Source organism: Dermacentor variabilis, chromosome 6 (assembly GCF_050947875.1).
Source record: "Dermacentor variabilis isolate Ectoservices chromosome 6, ASM5094787v1, whole genome shotgun sequence".
In the NCBI taxonomy this organism is placed as follows: domain Eukaryota; kingdom Metazoa; phylum Arthropoda; class Arachnida; order Ixodida; family Ixodidae; genus Dermacentor; species Dermacentor variabilis.
In genome coordinates, this window is record NC_134573.1 from 12,497,735 (window position 1) to 12,518,877 (window position 21,143).

At 45.8% G+C, this 21,143-nt stretch overlaps 1 protein-coding gene across 2 annotated transcripts in view; it reads left to right on the plus strand.

The window, feature by feature from the left end:
• Nucleotides 1-21,143, plus strand: part of LOC142584628 (germinal-center associated nuclear protein-like) — a 559,187-nt gene that overhangs the window by 119,607 nt on the left and 418,437 nt on the right. For both annotated transcript variants that reach the window (XM_075694780.1, XM_075694781.1), the window contains exon 10: nt 6,176-6,401. In XM_075694780.1, the coding sequence (XP_075550895.1) occupies nt 6,176-6,401 (226 nt within the window). The remainder of the gene's footprint in view (nt 1-6,175; nt 6,402-21,143) is intronic.

Consider the following 21,143-nt stretch of genomic DNA (forward strand, 5'->3'; position numbering starts at 1 on the left):
AGACTGCTATCAATCAGGCAGCCTGCAGGTACAACACTGAAACTATGTTCATGCCCACACAGAGTTCTTCGCCTCGCTTGGTTTGAAACCCAGGCACCATGTTCTTTGTAGAGCAGCAGCAGCGGCAGCGGCGGCAGCAGCATGCCATACACAAAAAAAGGAGGGGAGGGGGGAATGAAAGTACACCAGACCAGAGGCCACATGTACTAAAAGCCCCACGTCACAAAACACCCCAAAGACTGAAATGTTGTGCCTTTTAAAGAACTGAAGAGAAAGTGAAACTTCGAGAGCCGTTTTCTGAAAACTGTGTTTTTTTTTATTTTTGCCTTTCTGCTCGGTTTCTGGAGCTGATTTCTTTGTTACAGTTTAACATATTTTGACTCCATATATATATTTTTTTCACGTTCCTTGGGCTACAGTGCAGGTTGTGACATTCTCACTTTCTTATCTTGGCTCTTTGTAAGTTTACAATATGTATTCGTGTACCCCAAAAGTGTGCTTGATGCGAAGGTAACAAAATATGACACTCCAAAAAATTACTGTTTCCTTCATCGTAACTGCTTATCTTAAATTTAAGTTCAGGTCCCACGGTAGCGGATGCACATACTCAAGGGGGCCAGGTCTAACCCAACCTTTGCTAAGCAGTATCAACATTGGCTCAAACTTCATGTGCGCGGCTCGCAGAGTGCTGAAATCTGTGCATTTCAATTTCTAGGGCATGTTTCGACTCGTGACCACGATTAATTATACAGTGGAACCTCGTTCATACGTTTTTCACCGGACCGAGGAAAAAAAATGTAACATCCGGGAAAACGCAACAGTGAAGAAAGCTCCGAAAATGAATGAAAAATCTGGAGCTTCAACTATAGACAATTTATTTCTTCAGAGTGCGTTTAGAACTTAAAAAAGTCTAGAATGGTTACTTGCCATTTCTTTCGCTCGCTAGAAATCACCACACGTTTCTCAATAGCCTGGAAGGCCGCATTGCTGTCAGCTTCGCTGTGAGGTTCGACGTACCTGCGAAGGAGGTCCAGAGCCGCGACGGCTTCTCCAAAGCTAGGATTTGGCAACTCCCCGGCATCATGCGGCTCGTGCTCCTCGTCGTCACCGCGCCACGGCAATGGCAATGGACGAAGGAATATCCGCGGAAAATTTGCCCTCTTTGGCGTAATCATGCTAATGTGCTAACAATTGTTTAGTATTACTGCAGAACGCGCGCTTCCGAGCAGCCCAGTTGCACGCAGCACTTCGTGGTTTCGCGAGAAATGTAAACAAGAGAGAGAGGTGGCCCGATAGGTGGAGCAACGCCATGAGCAACGCCAACTTCCAGCTTCCCTTTAGCTATTGGCCTCGAGCTCCACCACTGGAAAAGCTGGCGCCACCGTCGGCGTGACATGCTATTAGGGATCACGGGGACATAGTGTCCGCGTCGGCTGCTTCGGGAGCGCCGAAGCGAGCTGAAAACGAGAGTTTAAATTCCCTTGTACGCTGTGGTCCTCATTTAGTGGCGAGATTCTCGCGCTTTGAGTGTCTCCTTTACAACGATTGAAAGCACCAAACTAGGTAGTGGCTGCCTTTGAAGGCACGCAACATGGTAGGCTACTGCTCGGTGCCGCAGTGCTGGATGTACGCAACGGAGCCCGGTGTCAGCCTTATTCACACGTAGCCGCAGGACAAGAAGCTGCGTGAAGCTTGGCTCGCGAAGCATAAAACCGGCAAACAGCCATCGGCTACAACTCGGGTATGCAGCAAGCACAGACGCGAGGAAGATTTCTGCTACGGCGCCGGGTCTGCGATGTTCGGAAAACGCGCACTGAGATGCTCTCCCGTGTCCGCTGCCCGACTAATGTCATGACGGTTTGGTCTATGAACTTGTCGATGCTATAGATACTGGCAAGTTCACTGGAGTGGAAAGGGAGCGGTAAGAAGCACATAAAAAAAAATCGTGGCATATGGTCATGTTTGTGTTATGAATTAATGCACTGGATTACAAAAAAGAAGCAGCGGGAAATCGCACGCTGAGAACACCGATAAACATACAGTGCGACGCAACTTGAGAAATATATTGAAACGTCCAAGAATTTAGAAGAAGAAAAGAAAGATTGAATCGTCGCGACGGCACATCACAGTCCCCGTCGAAGTCTCTACAATGAAATTATTTTCGAACAACTCTGATAGCACCCACGCAACAATGGTTGATTGTATACTGTCAAATGGTCATATTCTGTGGCCTAAAGCTCATGGCACGGCGCGAAAACGCGCACGCCGTGAAAGCGAAACAGTGCGCGGACAAGCATGCAGACGGGCAGTCGGTCGCTGCGAATCTGTGCGATCGCTGCATTGAGGCTTCATTCTATTACGCTCCATTCAGTTATACAAACACTATAAGAACATATTTCACATAGTTTGCTCTCAGCGTTTACCTACCTTTCACGCAAGAAGCCGGTTCGGGAGACTCCATCGCGGCAACCGCGCGCAGTGGCGTTCACTGTACGTATTCGGTAAAGAGATAGCTTCTGTAAATGATTCTGTGCTTTCAGTTTGCCCAAGATTATTATTTAGACAGTAACAAACTCCTCTCGTTCCGAAAGTACTTCCAGAAATGTTGGGGAGAGCTCGTGCGTGGTGTTTTCAGTGAGCGCTGACAGCAAAACCTATGAGGAGCGCGCCACGTGATCCCTCATACTACGCCAGCCAGGCGCTTCCGATAGATGGCGACTCCGTAACTCCTCGCCGCTAATAGCTTCACAGAGAGTGACATCAGGGCCCCTCCTAAGTTTCCTTTCCCCGTGAGTCGACCCGTACAACAAACCATGCGGTGACCGTAATCACAGTGATGATAGTGAGAGCATTTTTCACGTATGGCCACCTAGTGACGGCCTCTCGAACTGGCGTGCAGCTTCTTGCAGCCAGTTCCATAGCCAAGCCCGGCCAAGCCTGGTCAAAACTCGTCAAAAACCAAAATGGCGGTTGGAGCGCTTTGCCTACTTTAGCCCAGGCGGGTTCGGGTTGCGACGCATCATGCAGGAACGTTTTCACAGCTACTACATAACAGCGGTGTTCCTTATACATTGGATCCTATGGAAGCTATGCTGGGACCGGATGAAAACGACGTAGCAGCCGGGAAAACGCAGCAGTGAGGAACGTAACAGCGGGGTTCTACTGTACAGTCAAACCCGGCTATATCGAACTCGAAAAAAAATGCCTATCAGTTCGATATAGAGCATAATTCGATATAAGCCTGCTAAATAATTGGATGTCATAAAAGCACATACCATTTATAAAATCATTTTATTGGTGAAACTAGCTTAGTTTCGCACGAAGTAGTCCTGCGTTTTCTTCTGCTTGGGCAATTTCGCTGCCTGCGACGCACGCACTTTTCCACATGGTCAGCGTTGGAGCAGCTGAGGCCGCAACCTTCCGCATTCGCGCAGAAGCACCAACTAGCGCGAGCGCACCAATCACTTCGGAGGATGTGGGCCAAGGACCGGCGTTGCTTTCCTCATTGTGCCCACTTTCACTTGTGCTCGGTACGATGTCGGCAATGTAGTCTTCGTTTTCGGGCTCTCGTGTGGTCGCGACACCATCATTTGTGCTCACAAACTCGTCCACCGTTGATTCGTCAACAGCTTCCGGAAATTCTGACAGCTCGCTCCGAACTTCGGAAACATCGGCAACGGCTTCTTCGCATTCATCAGGATTTAGTCATCACTGAGCACGCGAAAGTCGGCACGGCTGAAGCAATTTCGGATGAACCACTTGCACACGGCCCTGAGTATGCATCGGGCGCCACGGGCACCGGGTCGCGAGTTTGGCCGCTTTAGCCGTAATCTCCCCCTTCAAGATCGTGCTGAGAGTGCTCCTCGGAATCTTGTACGCTGCGGGGGCATCTGACTTCTCATCGCGTTCGATCCTATTTATGATTTCGAGATTCACGACAAAAGGCGAATTTTGCCGCTTCATCACGGCAACACTGCGGGAGACGGCCTACAAGGCGCACACACAATAAACCAGAAAAGCAGCGAGACAACTCGCACTTCTGCCATCCTGCACGACGAGGTCAAAAGAGCCTCTGATTGGCTGTCTGAGCAAGCGCTGCGGGCGGGCCAGGATCATTTTTTGCAGGGGGGTGTCGACGGCTCGTCCGAAACAGGGCGGTCACGGGAGGGAAAGCTAACTTCCGGGGGCACTCTCTGCCGCTTGACGTTCGATATATCGGGAGTCGCTGCTTTTTTTGTTCGATGTAAGCGTAATTTTTGCTATATATACTCATTGTAACTATACAGTGTCCAGAAATTGTTCGATATATAGAATAATTCGATGTAAACGGGTTCGATATAGTCGGGTTCGACTGTATATGCAAGCGAAGGCACTGCGGCTATCGCGTTGTCAATTTTATTGCATAGTCCTGTGGGTTCAGTCGTCTGGGTGCGGATCATGGTCAGCACGCTGATTTTGTCAGTGCCATCAACAAGAAAACCCGTCACGCCAAGACAACTGGCACCTGTGAGTTGCGTCGTTGTCAGCCTAGTATGAGAAAATTGTCTCAGCGACATGCTATGCTGAATAGTCGACCAATTGTTCGTGTCATTGTCTTGTCGCTCTCGTATTGACCCAGTGTTAACACGCCTTAAGTACTTGAAATAAGGCACGCGCTGCCACCACTAGCAAGAGAGGGCCAATGCTGCTGGAAGTCTTCGTCAGCAACGTGATGTTTTTGAAATGGCGCCCAAATGTAAAGCAGGGGTTTATAGATAGATTTGCTATAGCCATCAGTGCAATGCGGCAACTATTGTGGTTCACGGTGTAGTCCGGACAAAGCCCTTGCCGCTTTCTGTTTTAAAAGTAGAGTTGCAGTTTTATGCTACACGTATTTTTTGCACCACACCGATGTAGAGCTATATACCAGTGGAGTTCCAGCTCAATACATGGCACGAGTGTTTCGTGCAGTGCCCGTCCGTGCACTTTTTTTTTTGGGTCTTTCCTTCTATATCTGGCTGCACGGCCGTGTGTGTGTACCTTCCAAAAATGTTTTGCGACAAATCCACTAAGGCCGTTCTGCCACGAAAAAGGAGGATTGTGATGCCACCGCATACGACTTTTATCGTGCAAAGATTGTTGATGCTGAGCCTGCAATTCTGAGTCAAGCATATTCCGATTTTGGGGTTCCGCGGGAGTTGGATGAGTTCATAAATCCGAGTGTGTTGGAGTCTGATGTTGGTTAAACTGAGTTCAAGTTGGCTTGAGTGGTGAGCTTGAGTATCAGTGAGCCAGGTGGGCTCTAGCCAAGTCTGATTATGGTGAGTCCAAGTCTGAGGAATTTCCCAATTAAAAAATTTCCTGAATCCGAGTGAGTTCACTTTATTTTGCCACCCTATGCATGTCTTGCATGAATACAAAGAGCTCTTGTGAAAGTAGCAACATTATTGCAACTACACTGTTCAATAACTTCTTTTATGTGGAACATACAAAAACACCGCATTGTGCGCAAGCAATACCACAGCTGAAGCACCATTTGAAGATGAGGGCTGCATGTGCAACAGCAAGAAGAAATGCCTCTGTTCAGTTTGTGGTTGCCACAGCGGCCTGTCACTTCCCCTGTGTAACCCCCGTCATCTTCTGGCAGGAATCTGTGAGGTGTCTGAATGGCGGGAAATATTGAGTGCCGACCAATAATTGAAAATAAACATGCCTGAATGAATGTTATTGGCGCGGAGCAGCAGTCTGTGATAACAACAACAATGAAGAGCACACAAGCAACAGTAACTGCCTGGAAAACAGGTGCTTTAAGATGCGAGGGGGCTTCAGTATAGAAAATGTGGGTTCCCCTCGGCTATCACAATTACATTGTTTCCACTTTCATAATGAGCCTTGTAGTTCTTTGCATCTATTGCTTTCATTAGATGCTGAAAGTGTACAACGCTTGCACTGGTAAATGTCCATCATAGAATAAGCAGTACAGAAAAGTTGCGCTTCCTTGTGCATATTTTCATTCTAGGATGATGCAGATTATGTGCAAATTTGTTGGCCTCATAGTGTGTCTTCACGGCAAAACTGCGGTGCACTGCCGTGGAGCCACACCACATTTGAGCAGGGATCATGCATGGTCCCCAAAAGTGGTACCTTGCACAGAGCTGCTGTTTTGAGCCTTGTTTCGGGCATGTTGTGGGTGCAGGCAGGTGCAGAAGCTGCCTGCCTGGGTGCGCTGGTCGGCCGAGGTGAAGCGTGCGGTGGCTGCATTTGCAGCCCTCAACAGCAACAACTATGTGCGCTTCTTCCGGGTGGCGGCCCAAGCACCCTACCTGGCAGCCTGCCTCCTGCACCGCTACTTTGGACAGGTGCGCCTACGCGCCCTCCAGACCTTCCTCAAGGCCTTCTGCCAACCCAACCACAGCGAGGAGGTGAGCATCGTTTCAAGGCAACATACAGTTGCCAGCAGCCTTATTTCGATTGCAATCTTGCTCAATCTATGCGACTCAGTCCGTGTATCATGATCAAAGGCTGACGTCTACACTCAATGTGCTAGAAAACGCTTAATACAGAAAGCAAAGACAGCCCAAATATTTTCCTTAAAAGAAAATGGAGTATTATAACACAATTTTTACATTGTATTATAGAAATTTCATAGGTGCTTTGGACCCACTGACGAAATCTGGTGCACGTGAGCACATCCAAACTTGATCCCGATTGCTGGACCATGTGGCAGAAGTCGTTGTCAATTGCAGTCATGGAATTCGGTCTGGATCGGGCCTGACTGCAGTGACAGAACCATCTGGCAAGACAGAACGGTGAAGCAGCAAATCTAACCAGATATTTCGAGCACCCTCGCAGCAGAGGCCTCTGTGTGCTCTGTACGATGAAGGCTGTACAACATACTACCCTGTCTACAATGTTGCTACAAAAAGTAGGGATGGGCGAACAGTGATTGTTCAAATAATTATATTTGCAAATCAAATATCTACTATTAAATTTTATTGTATATTGGGTACTGTATTTGCTCTATTCTAATGCGCCCTCGATTGTAATGTGCACCTATTTTTCGTGATGAAAAAAAAAGGGAAAAAAATGCGTCAATTGCAACGCACACTCAGTTGCCATGACCTGAAGAAAGGTCCTTCACAGTGCCGCGTACATCATTTTTCATACAGAAATACAGTCAAACCTACTTATAACGATACTGATTTTAACAATATATCGGTTATAACAATGAGAAGCTGCTGCACCATCAACTTTTGTAAGTTTTGCATGGTGAAATAACCCAATTACTACCATGCCCCGATGCCGCATTATCAGTTATAACGGTGAAGTCTGGCTGCTCGGTGCCTGAGCCGAAAAGTAGTGAAATGCAAAATCCTTGAAAAAAAAAAAGCAAGAAGTTCAAGCTGTTGCACGATGGCCGATGGTCAAATGGCCGCCGCACGCTCATTTTTCAGCCTTCTCCGCGTGCCTCTCTCATGTCGCCCTTCCATCCCTCCGAACACGAATGGGCTGCACCCATATCTCTACGCCGCGCGACCCTCCGAAACACTAATGGATCGCGCCAACTGTGCTGCTCGCATCTTGCTCGCTGGCTCCTCATTCAGCACAGTTCTGCAAACACCTTAATCGCTCGCGTTTGTCTCTGTCAGTTGCGTCGAAATCATTCCTGGCCATGCGGTTCCTCAGCCTCGTTTGACCAACAGTTGGTTTGACTCACCGCCGAAATGGAAGATGGCTGATCCACCTGCTAATCATCAGCAATGCACGACATTGTAACTGATGAGGCGATCGTCGCAAGCATGCTTGCATTGTATAGCGACGGCAGCTATGATGCGATAGGGCAGGCTGCCTCAACGATGTCCTCACAGGAAGCCTGGCAGATGATTCAGTCCCTCCGGAGCTTCATTTTCGCGAGGAACCTTCCACTGCACTAGATGGAGCACCTGAGTACCTTCGAGAGGGATGTCAGCAAGGCTGATGGACATAGGGTTTTCTTGTGCAACGCAGCGTGACCTACATGCCGATACGCTTCTGGTGATCTCGCCTCAGCGTTTCTTCTGGATTTCTCAAGCTGACAGGCTGTCGTGGCAATCTCCTCACATTTTTTAAAAGGCATCTTTTGGGCCCACCAAAGTGCTGCCTTGGCAGTGCTCGCATATTGCTTGCCACCCGTGACCACTCTGCAGTTATGGCAGTGCCATTTTTTAACGCCGACAGCCGCGACTTGTTACTCGCGATCAAGGCGCCCGGGAAGCAGTTAAATGAGTGAGCACAATCAGCAGCCGGATGGAGGAAGGCGGTTGGGTTATAGTGGGGAGGGGCACTGGCCTCCCCGCCTATATAGTTTTCTCACAACAGCTCTGCCATCCCCCTATTTTGTTTTTTTCATGCAAACCGGTTTTACCAATTACCGGTTATAACAATGGCATACCGGCCAACCCTCCCGATACAGCACATAATACAGCATACGGAGAAAGCTACGGCAGCTAGGCTCGAACGTGTACGAGGCGGCCATATTGAAATGCCAATGGTGATATGGTAGCGCAGATTTAGGACTGTAAGGGCTGTACTTGATTCTAATGCGCACACAATTTTTGGACCCATCTTTACTGAAAAAAAGAAAGTGCAGGTTAGATTCAAGTAAATTCTGTATATTCGATGTAAAGGCCTGCACAGTACCACTTCGCACCTCGTGCTCATTGAGCACTCAGTGCCACCCAAACGAGCACCTCACAGTCGTAAACTTTGTCTCTGACAGTGCGTCTGCTGCTTTACTGCATGGGCTCCTTGAAGTCTGCCCAATGCACGGGGTAAGCTGGGACCGCCTCTGTTAGTGAACAGGACCGCCTCTGTTAGGTGAACAGGAATGATCAAAACTATAATGTGATGCGGACAGGGGAAATGGCAACAAAACCAGTGCTTATTTTGGGATCAAATTGTGAAAATCTCTTCGATTAACCACTGCTGAAGGCACACAGATCATGTTCGATACGCGTCAACAAATTTAATGCCACTTCAGAAGCCATCAATATAAACGGTACGTGGAATCTTGGGTATTCGCGGCAAGCTTTCTGTTGTATTTCCAAATTGTAGTGTTGCCTCGACGGGCTGGCCAGAAAGTAGGGCTTAAAGAGTAAGGCCAACGGCTTGGAGCACGGAGTGCCACAGAAAAATAAGGACTTCCTTGTGCGGGGACCAAAGGGATTGGCTTTATTTCAAAAAATGGGAAGGTGAACACGGAGAAGTACTCTTACAAAGTTTGGCGCGGTGTGGCTGTAGCGGTCAAAACAATCTGAAACTGAAACTGAAGATATAGCACTTTCTGCAACAGCTTGCGGTTCGTTACCACGTCGACCAGTAGCGGCCTTACTCCTTAGGTCATTATTCCTACCGTATTTACACGATTGTAAGTCGACTCGAATGTAAGTCGACCCCCCTATATCGCTTGACCGGGAAAAAAAAAAAGAAAAACCTGACGGCGCATTCGATAACGAAAATTTATTAGTAGCTGACATGGTCATTGGACTACTCGTCTTCACTAGTGCTGCCATCGTCATCGTTGCTGCGGTCCCACAGCGCGTCGTGGTCCAGCGAAATTTCAAATTTGGCAAACGACCGCACCAGGACATCTTGCAGAACAGCAGCCCACGCCAAATGCACCCGACCACACGCAGCCGTCAGGGAGGGCTCTTTTGACAGGTCCGGTTGGCGTAATTTCGCAGTCTTCTGCCGCCAGCCACTCGTTGTACTCACGGTGGAGCAGAAGCTTAAAATTAAGGCGGAGGTCTGGGCTTATTTCATGACCATGTCGCACTTCACTGACAGGGACCGATCATGCATTTCAGCGATGTACGTACGCTGCAAGCTTAGCCTACAGCTCCGGAAAGCGTCCATACTTCGGCAAGTGGGAAATTTCTCACTTGCCGTCACACAGGTGAAAATTTCGCTTCGCTGCAGTCGCCACTCTCGCACCACCCGTTTAGAAACATCAAAATTGCGGCCCGCTGCGCAGTGATTTGTTTCTTCGGCGTAAAGGATGGCAGCCCTCTTGAACGCTGCTGTGAACGAGTGCCGAAAGATTAGTGGGCCTGCAGCACTCATGACGACTGGGGAAGCGTAGAAGTAGCACGTAGCCGAAGTGGAGCACGTCAAGAAGTTAGTCAAACCAATACTAATGCCTTTAAACAGAGAAAGAGAAACCCGCGAGCGGTGTCTGCTCTTCCATGAACTACCGATACTCCCCGCAAGCGCCGCCATTCTGAGGGTGCCGCCGCAAATGGGAACAGCGGCGATTTTATCAACTACCGACCCCCCCCCCCCCCCCCATGAGTGTTGCATGCACTGTAAGCCTCTCAAAAATGTTGAAAAACCCTTCCGAAAAGCAAACAAACACGCGGGATAGCTAAAAGATACGGGTAGGGCCATGGAGCAAACATAAAATTGTAACTACGTTGTAGCTCTCGTTGGTATGGCTTTCTTTGGCGGGGCCATGTTTTGGTTTCGATTGTAAGTCTACCCCCCCAACTTCAGACTTTCAAATTTTAAAAAAGGGGTCGACTTACAATCGTGTAAATACGGTAATCAGCGTGGCTTTTTCGGTACCCTTACAAGGTTGGACACTGGGGGCGCTAGTGGTCAAAACAATCCTGAGCTGAAGCTGAGATTATAGCACTTTGTGCAACGGCTTGCTTCTCTTTACTACATCGCCCAGTGGCGGCCTTACTCCTGAGAACATTTGACCTAATAACGGAGCTTTGTAAATACTCTTACAAGGATGGGCAGTATGCTACTATTGGTCAAAACAATCTGAAGCTGAAACTGAGGGTATAGAACTACAATGTACTAGAATAGGGGCAGTGTGTTCAGGCGGCGGAGCACGCCACGCACTGCTTTGAAGCCGGGAGCGTAGACAGCTCCCGGATGTATGCGGCGGCGCTGCAGTCGCACGGGCTGTACGGACGCATTCTCCGTGTGTTGCGGCTGGTTGCAGCGTGCTTGCTCTGAAGCCCTCCGAAGAAATTCCTAGAGTTTCTGTCTCGTTGGGAGTAACATGCAAAAGGATTGCCATTAGTTGGGCGTGTTGGTAGACTGACTTGGAAAGCATATTTAGTGCCAGCGAACAAGGACAGAAGGGAGACGACACCACAATGCGCTAACTTCAACAAAGTATACTTGGAGTATACTTTGAGACTGACTTATCATGGAATATTCAAATGGCTCGAATTTGTGCGTGATTATGTAATGTTGCATGTGTCTTTTACCGTATAAGGAGTTATGCACCTACCAATATTAAAAAAGTGATAGTGCATGCTTTAGGCTACTCGCATATAAGGTACGGCATTTGCTGTTTTTTTAATTGCAACGGATTTTGGAAACATAAAATTGACAACCTATTAAAAAGCATACTAAAAAGTGTTGCGTACAACCAAACCACAGGTAACTTATTTCGAGATTTAGAAATGCCCTATTTCGAGTTTCTGTTTCACTCAGTAATTGTGATGCGTTATTTCTGGAGCAATGCTTTCCGAGAACCTGTCCATAATGAATCTAAAAAAAATTTAGTATAATGGAAATACAGCTTTTGCAGATTCCTTGTACGCAGCGTAAACAGTTCACACAAGATACTGTCACGTGGTGGTGACGTAGAAGGACACAGTAGCAATACTGTGAATGACAAAACTAACTTTTATTGGGCGAACCTGTGCCCACAAGACAGGCTACACTTATAGCACAACGATAGCGGCGAACACGGTCGGCGATCGTCGAAAATCTGATCAGCAGGTCAAGCGCATCGGCTTTTATAGATCAATCGTCGAATGTTCGAGACTAATCGCTGGGACCCGCGCGCCTTCCACAAAGTTCTATATTATTCACGTTGCGCACACATGCAATCAGATTACACAAGTTTCGGTCAAAGACAGTGGATGGAACCATCGATAACATTCCAGAAACTTCCCACACATGCAAGCGCATCCTGCGCTGTGCCATAACATTTGTTAGGCGGTGAAACATGTCGCCCGATAAAGACAAGTACACGTGTCAATACAAATTGACATACCAAATTTGTCCGCTTTGACTGTTATAATAGATGCCATTTACAGAACCGTGATATTTGTTCTTGATGCAGAGCTCTTAATTTGTAAACGTCATGCTTCTATTTTTTCAAACTGTCGAATTTTTCTAAATATTTTAAACAAAATTTTCAAGCCCTAGATTGAAATTTTGCTTCCAACAGAGACTAGAATTTAACTTTCTCTCTCAAATGCAACAAATTGCATTAAAAGCAATCCAGGGATTATGTGAGAAAAGCTTTTCTGCGTTTTACATGTATTTAAATAGGCCGCGTAGGAGTTGGGCCTGAGCTAAGGCTTCCTCTTAAACAATTTCTTGAGGGATCAAATACATGAATAATGACTGCATTGTCATTGCCAAAGATGCTGCAAACAAATTCTAGAACGCTATGCACTGTCATAACAAGTACAATATATATATTTTTTCATGAAAGAGTATACTTGTATGCCCCAAAAATTGTACCCGACATAACTGATACTAATGCTTTCATGTTTTTATCTTAAATAACTAAAGAGAATATCACACGAAAGGATTCTGCGCCAAAAAACAACACACACAAGAAAGACGACGATACCACGGGCGCAAGATCAGATCAGTATGCAAGATCACCAACTAGCCAAGCAGTTAACTCTTTTAAAGTATATCACACGAACTTTACAACTATATATCAGTTCGAAAATAGCAAAGCAGTGCATGCCGCCAATATAAAAAATGTAAAGGCCGTGAAATGAATTAGTTGATAAATATTTTAATGAAAGTTCGTTATTCAAGAACTATGTTTGCATTGTTGTACATATGCAATGGCCATGGAAAAACCTCAATGACGCTGTCCTTTGTTCCTATGTTTTGCGCAGGAGCAGCTGTGACCAGTTGTGTATTCTGAATAACTGCACCAAAATTATAGTCGCAACAGAGAGCACAGATAAAACGCAAGAACATTGCGAAATATACGAGGCCGAGTCAAGTGAAAGTGAGCCAATCGGAGTATATGACAAATGGGATACTTTATGTAAAAGTAGTCTCTATGAGCATTTAGACATTTGTCTCACTGACTAACGAGTCGTGTGATTCCCGTCTCATAAAACTCCTTTGGTAGCTGCTTCAAAAAGTCTGTAACTGACTCTTTCACGTCATCGTCAGACACGAATCTGGTTCCCTTGAGCTGTTTTTTCAATTGCCCCAAAATATGGAAGTCGCAAGGCGACAGGTCTGGACTGTATGGCGGATGTTGCAGTGTTTCCCACTTGCACTTTGCCATCAGCAAATTCCATCAGTAATGAACTCTGATGATCGAAAAAGAAGTCGAAAACACCTTTCTGGCGGAAATGACGGCCTTTGCTTTCTTTGGGAGTGGTGAATTCGAATGTTTCCACTGTAAGCTTTGCCATCATGTTTCAGGCTCCCAGTAGGGCACCATGGTTCGTCCTCGATCACAATTGCAAGCGAGAGGCCGTCACCCTCATTGTGATACCGGATCCGATGAGTCAAGGCAGCGCCGAACTTCTTTGTCTTCTGCCGGTCATTCAAAATCTTGGGCATCCATTGCGCACACAAGAGCCGATAATTGAGATGTTCATGAATTATGGCGTGAACCAAACCGGGACTGATGTTCACACGCTCTGCCAGTCCATCGATGCTTATCCTCCATTCTTGTCTCATCAGCTCATCAACCTTTGCAATTTTGTTAGCGGTGATTGCACGATGGCTTTGGCCCAGTCTTGGATCGTCTTTGCAACTTTCACGTCCTTCTTTCAACCGTTTGCTCCAACCCTTCACAGTGGCCAATGAAATGAAATGTTCAACGTACATGGCAGCCATACGGCGACTGATTTTTTTTGGGGAAACACCTTCAGCTGTCAAAGCCCTCATGGCACCACGCTGCTCAACTTCTGGAGTGTCTATTACGTCACGCAACCATGTTGAACCCAGTGTATGAGAACATTAAAAAAGGTTTATCCTCACCCTTGTGTGTCACTTTTGTAAATGCCTGTGTGCTACTCACATGCCTCGCAGATAATGAACCGAACCGTTATTGCGCGGGGTGGATAGGCTCGTTTTCATTTGACTCGCTGTCGCACATTAAAAATCCGAATATGCAATGGAATATACAAATGCGAAGATAAAGCTTGATAAAGGGCAGAAAAGTGTCACTGGAAACAAAGTTCCCTGCACGTATACACGAAACCTCGCAACAACATATTTAAATGCACGTTTAGGTCTCCAATAAAGCTACGTATCTATGAAAAAGTCAGTGTATATTGCGTCAAACAAGGCAAATAAACATGTTGCACAATCGCAGACTGACGGAATTCTGGATCACGGCTCCATTCCATCGATGTATCACGTGCGACGGAAGGCAGCATGCTTGCTTCCCCGCTTTTCATCTTTGCGCACACAAGGCTGAGCCACCATCGTCGGCTCACCCATTCCACCCCTACCCCCCCCTCTATGCTTTCACTCGCACATACAGCATGCGGCGCGCAGTTATGATGTTATTGCGATGTTATTACGATATGGGGGGGGGGGTGCTTATGGGCCTAAAGCCCCATAAGACCCCCCCCCCCCCCCCCCTCTGGCTGCACCCCTGCCGGTAACGCTTGGGTAACAAAAGGTTTACTGACTAGTATGAGAAAAAAGAAAACCTATACAGAAAGACTAAAAAGAAACCTTTTAATGTATGCTTAGTAGCACGCTATGAAAATTGTTGTACTAACATTCTGAATAACTTGCGAAAAAAGTGTAAACGACAGTATTACTAAAATGAATTTGCAGAACACAAGAACAATCCCAAAAAACAATGGCAACTTCTTAATGCATTCATGAACTTACCTAAGTCCGGTAATATTGATGATAAAATAACCTACAATAATAAAACTCATACTGATTCTTCTAGTGTAGCAAATAGTTTCAGTGACTACTTTTATAACATATACAGCAGTCGTCATATGACTACTACTTTTCCCATTTATCACTGCAATCATTCTTTTTTTCTCTTTCCCATAACTGCAGAAGAGGTATGTTCCATGGTATTAGCTCTAAAGAATACTATCGCTGGCTTAGATAACATTTCTGTAGTTCATCTAAAACTTGTTGCACCACTTATTTCTGATACACTTTGTATTATAATTAATAACATTTTTAAATGTGCTATTTTTCGCACTTCGCTTAAAAGGTCTAAGATTATTCCTGTACATAAGAAAGGTGATAAAACGAGGGTGTTTAACTATTGTCCTATTTCTGTCCTCTCTTCGATTAGTAAAGTTGTTGAGAAGTTATTTTGTAAGTGCCTAAATATTTATTTTAAAAAATCTAATTTGTTGCAATCTTCTGAATTTAGTTTTTGCGCTGGCAGTTCAATTAACTTAGCTTTAATATCCCTAAGACTACATTCGTCTCTCGATTGATTCAGGTAACTTAGTTGGTTCGGTATTTTGAGACTTCACTAAAGCTTTTGATACCATTAATCATAACATACTTTTTACTAAGCTAGAAGCCCTGGGAATTACCAGTCCTGTACTCCGAAAAATTTACCTGCATGATAGAGAACAAACTTTTTTTGGAGGTGCTTATTCTGGTACCAAAGTTACTAACCAAGGTGTACCACAAGGCTCCATACTAGGTCCCTTACTATTCTTCATTTATATTAATGATTTACCCACGTGTCTTATATCGACACATTGTGTACTATATGCAGGCAATATTACTATCTCACTGTGTGACACTTCTCTAACAACCTTACTGTTTAAACTAAACCATGAGCTTGATCATATTATTGCATGGTGTTCTTCCAATCATTTAATTATCAATCCTTCAAAAACTCAATTCATGATTTTTCGTTCTAGCCAAGGAATACTGCCTGGCTTGCCTGAGATAACTCTAGGCAATCATCACATTCCCGTCTTCGACTGTGTGTCATTTTTGGCCATCAAATTAGATCCTAACCTAATGTTTTCTCAACACATTGCCTTCATTAAGGAAAAGTGTACCTTCGGTATTAGAGCATTTATCAAATCAAGAGCATATTTCTCCAGAGAAGCATTATTAGCATTATACTTTGCCTTCATCCACAATCACATTAATTATGGCACTGTTTCCTGGGGAAACACATATAACTATCATATCTCGTCTATTCAGCACTTACAAAACCATGCAATACGCATTATCATTAACAGTGAGTTTTTCACGAGTGCTACGCTATTACTTCGTGAGAATAATATCCTTGTTGTAACGGACTTGTTCAACTATCATCTAATAATTTTGTTTTATAAATTACACACTAAACAGCTTTCATACCAATGCATTGATTCCAGGTACCTCATCAGTAATAATAATACCAAGTTTGCACGTAACTCCAGTTATCTACTGCATGGTTAATTCAAACTATGTAAAAATGACATCATCACTCGCTGCTATAAAATTGGGGAATGGTTTACCTATCAGCATTAAATCTTCATCCTTTCATACATTTAGTCATGCCCTTAAGCTTTTTTACATGTATGACTAAGTTTACTTTATTCTTTTTACATGTATAACTAAGTTTACTTCATTCATTACACTGTATTTTCCATTTGTATGTATTGACAGCTTTTATTTTTCTGCACTGTAGGCTTTTATACAGACAATTTGTTTTCGTTAATTTAATTTTTCTATATTGTATTTGCACAGTTGTGTTTCTTTTTTTTTAGTTAACTTGCTCTTCCTTAATACATCTCTCCATTCTTGTTAACTGAGGGACCCGTTGCAGTCTTAGACTTTGGGACCCTCATCTGTATATTGTCTGTTATCCATTTCAATTCATTTTCATTTTATTACCTTAAAAGCCCCATAGGGGCATTACATAAGGGGTGGGCATACATAAATGTATTCTGCATCAGTTTAAGGATTACAGAGCACAAGTGTTAAATACAACACACGTGAGAATTGGGTACATAATTCCATCTAGTACACACATAGATAGCATATCCCATACATTTTTTTTATTCTGAAAAATGGTCGGTTAGTTTTTGCATGAATGTAGGTGCACAGGATATGGCGGCAATTTGGTGGGGTAGGTTGTTCCAATCTGTTGCTGTGCGAAAAAATAATGAGCCTGAAAAAGTGGTAGTATGAGTGCAAGGGCGGGCCACCTTGGTACGCGTGCCGAGTGCGATGTGATATACGGGCAGCGGAATTAATGTATGGTGGTTGATTAAGTGAAGTATGATAAAACTTACGAAAAAGAGAGAGTTGAGATGTGATGACAATTAGCTAGTGTGACCAAACCGGATTCTTTTTTCAATGACGAAAGCTGACATCATAGGAATCTGTTGAATGGATTAACCTTATGGCACGGTTTTGCATCGATTCAAGTGCGTTGATTAGATATGCTTGATGAGGGCTTAATACGGCATATGCATATTCGAGTTTAGGTCTGATTATGCTTTTATAGGCTAGCAATTTCACATGCTTGGGTGCTTGCTTTAGGTTTCGTTTTAAAAAACCTAGAGATTTATTAGAAGATGAGATGACTTTAGTAATATGTGTGTTCCAAGTCAAGTCATTAGTAAGGGTAACACCAAGGTATTTGTAAGACTGCACAGTTTCTACATCTACGTTATTTATTCTGTATGGGTAAGCTACAGGGTTACGTCTGCAGGAGAATACCATTACTTTACATTTATTTGGATTAAGTGTCATTAACCAGCAATCGCACCATTTTTGCAAGCGGTTAATATCCTCTTGAAGGGAGATTTGGTCAGACATGTTAGTAATTGTTTTGTGAACGACACAGCCATCTGCAAACATACGAATATTGCAGGATACATGCAGAGGTAAGTCGTTAATATTCATTAATTTTTTAAATTTAACAATACTGTAGGCCTTTTCACAGGCCCAAACAGGGAGTGGGTTGTAAAAATACACATGAGCATGAGCAAAACAGGAAAAAAAGAAGAAAAAATAAAGAAAGCACAAGAAAACTGCCGTACAACAGCACTGGTATTCAACACAAGACACTTTCTTTGTTTCTCATGAATCAAGGAATAACAAAAGGTGCTCAAAACAATTGCAATTGCGACGACGTTTCTTGTCGTTCACAACGGTGTGGAACGCTAGATAAATCAAGGCACTGCAAGGGCTGTCCGTAGCACGGGGCTCGCTCGCGATCACGGCACGGCCCTTCGTCTTCCTCTTCAGACGGCACATACGCAGGAGCGCGTCTGCTTCATTACAATGCCGCAGGAGCGAAGCGTAGCCGTCCTGGCGACTCTGGGTGTGGAAAAGATAAGCGGGTCATAATACGGTTTCAGGCGGTTGACATGTACTGTCTCGCGCTCACGATGACGCAGGTCTGGTTACACGGTGAGCGGCTCGACGATGTAGTTTACCGGTGAAGTGGCCTCGATGATACGGTAGGGACCGTTATAACGGGCCAAAAGTTTGGAATAAAGGCCAGGAATGTGGGCTGGTATCCAATGCCACACAAGCGAACCAGGAGCAAAGTTGTTCGGTGTTTGATGATCACGGTCATGTCTTGTCTTTTGACGTTCTTGAGTTTCACTAGTCAGGGTACGTGCCAGCTGACGGCAATCTTCAGCATATTTGGCGACTTCGAAAAGCGGAGTATACTCTGTAGCGTCAGGTTGGTACGGCAGTATGGTGTCCAAAGGGCAATTAAGGCTCACGGCCATACACATGGAAAAAAGGGGAAAAGCCGGTGGTCGCTTGCGTCGCTGTGTTGTATGCGAACGTAACAAAGGGAAGTACGGTGTCCCAGTTGGAGTGGTCGGATGAAATATACATCCGCAACATGTCGCCAAGTGTGCGATTGAAGCGCTCGGTCAGATCGTTGGTCTCGGGATGGTACGCGGTCGATTTGCGATGAATTATCCTGCACTCAGCGAGAAGGGCTTGGATACCCTCCTACAGGAAGACACGGCCCCTATCACTCAGTAATTCTCGGGGAGCACCGTGACTAAGAACAAAATTGCGAAGAATGAAAAAACCAACGTCACGGGCGGTCGCTGCTGGCAGAGCTGCAGTCTCAGCGTAGCGAGTAAGGTGATCTGCGCTGACAATAATCCACTGATTTCCACGCCCGCTGCATGGAAACGGGCCGTAGAGGTCGATGCCGACGCGGTCAACGGACGAGACGGGCATGGTAGTGGCTGCAACGGTCCTGTGAAACGCTGGGTAGGTGTCTTGCCTTGTTGGCATGTAGTGCAAGACTGAATGAACTTTTGCACAAAGTTGTACATGCCTCTCCAATAATAACGCTGACGCAACCTTGTGTAAGTTTTGAGGATTGCGGCATGGGCGCTTAGGGAATCAAAGTGAAAAGACGTGCAGATGTCAGAGCGCATATGACGAGGTATAGCGAGGAGCCATTTGTGTCTGTCGGGCATGTAGTTGCAAAGGTATAGAATGTTGTCCCGCATGGAAAAGTGGGTTGCTTGGCGACGCAGTGCTCGTGTCGAAGTGACGTCAGACGGAGCGGCAAGGTAGTCAAGTAACTTTGCAAAAGTTGGGTCCTTGCACTGCTCTGTGAGCATGTCAGTGATGGTGAAAGGTTCGACGAGGAAGCTGACAAAGACTCCAAATCAGGCGTCAGTGGAGAGCGAGGGAGTGCATCAGCGTCGGAGTGCTTGCAACCAGAGCGGTACATGACGCGGATGTCGTACTCTTGCAAGCGAAGCGCCCAACGTCCCAAGCGTCCAGTCGGGCCTTTCAAGGAAGAAAGCCAACAAAGGGCATGGTGATCAGTAACAACGGTGAAAGAACGGCCGTAAAGGTATGGGTGAAACTTGCTTAGTGCCCAGATGATTGCTAGGCACTCCTTTTCTGTGACGGAGTAATTTAATTCTGCTTTCTTTAGAGTTCGGCTCACATAAGCGATGACGTATTCATCGTAGCCAGCTCTCCGTTGCGCTAAGACCGTGCCAAGGCCAACTCCGCTGGCGTCAGTATGGACTTCCGTGGGAGCATCGGGGTCGTAGTGGCGAAGAATCGGTGGTGAGGTCAACAAGTGGCGTAACTGCCAAAACACTGCATCACATTCAGGTGACCACGCTACTATGCCGTTACTGCCGGAAAGTAAACTTGTCAAAGGTGCCATGATGGATGCGAAATTGCGTACGAAGCGACGAAAATAGGAACATAATCCAATAAAAATTCTGAGGGTTTTGATAGATGTGTGCGTTGGAAAGTCTGCAACGGCGCGGAGCTTGTCTGGGTCATGGAGGACGCCGTCTTTTGAGATAACGTGACTCAATATGGTTAGTTTTCTTGCAGCAAAACGGCACTTCTTGAGGTTAAGCTGTAGGCCGGCAGATGTGAGACAGGTCAGAATGTCATGCAGGCAATGCGAAGTGTGTCGGAAAATCGGTTGAGAAAATGACGATGTCGTCTAGGTAACATAAACAGGTCTTCCATTTGTGACCGCGAAGGATGGTGTCGATCATACGCTCAAAAGTAGCAGGCGCGTTGCAGAACCCGAAGGGCATGACGTTAAACTCGTAGAGGCCCTCGGGTGTAACGAATGCGGTTTTCGGACGGTCAGGCTCGGCCATTGGAACTTGCCAGTACCTGGAGCGCAGATCCAAGGAACTGAAGTATTCTGCACCTTGTAAACAATCGAGAGCGTCATCGATTCGAGGCAGTAGATAAACGTCTTTGCTCGTTATCTTGTTTAGGCATCTGTAGTCGACACAAAAGCGAATGGAGCCATATTTTTTTCTAACCAATACGACATGTGAAGACCAAGGACTTTGAGAGGGACGAATGACTCTACGTTTGAGCATGTCGTCCGCTTGCTCCGTGATGAGTCGGCGCTCTTCGGCGGAGACACGATACGGGCGCTGTCGCAAGGGGGAGTGGGAACCGGTTTCGATGGTGTGAGAAACACCGGTGGCACGGCCCAGTGACGTCTGATTACTGTCGAAGGAATTGACAAACTGGTGAAGGAGAGCGAGAAGTTGGCGACGATGAGGTGGGGAAAGAGCAGGGTCGATGGCGTTGTCAAAAACCACTGAAGGGGATGAGCTGGAGACTGAAGTGATGGCATCAACATGACGGAGGGAGTCGGTAGGAACATTGAGGTCGTCGATGTAGTCGAC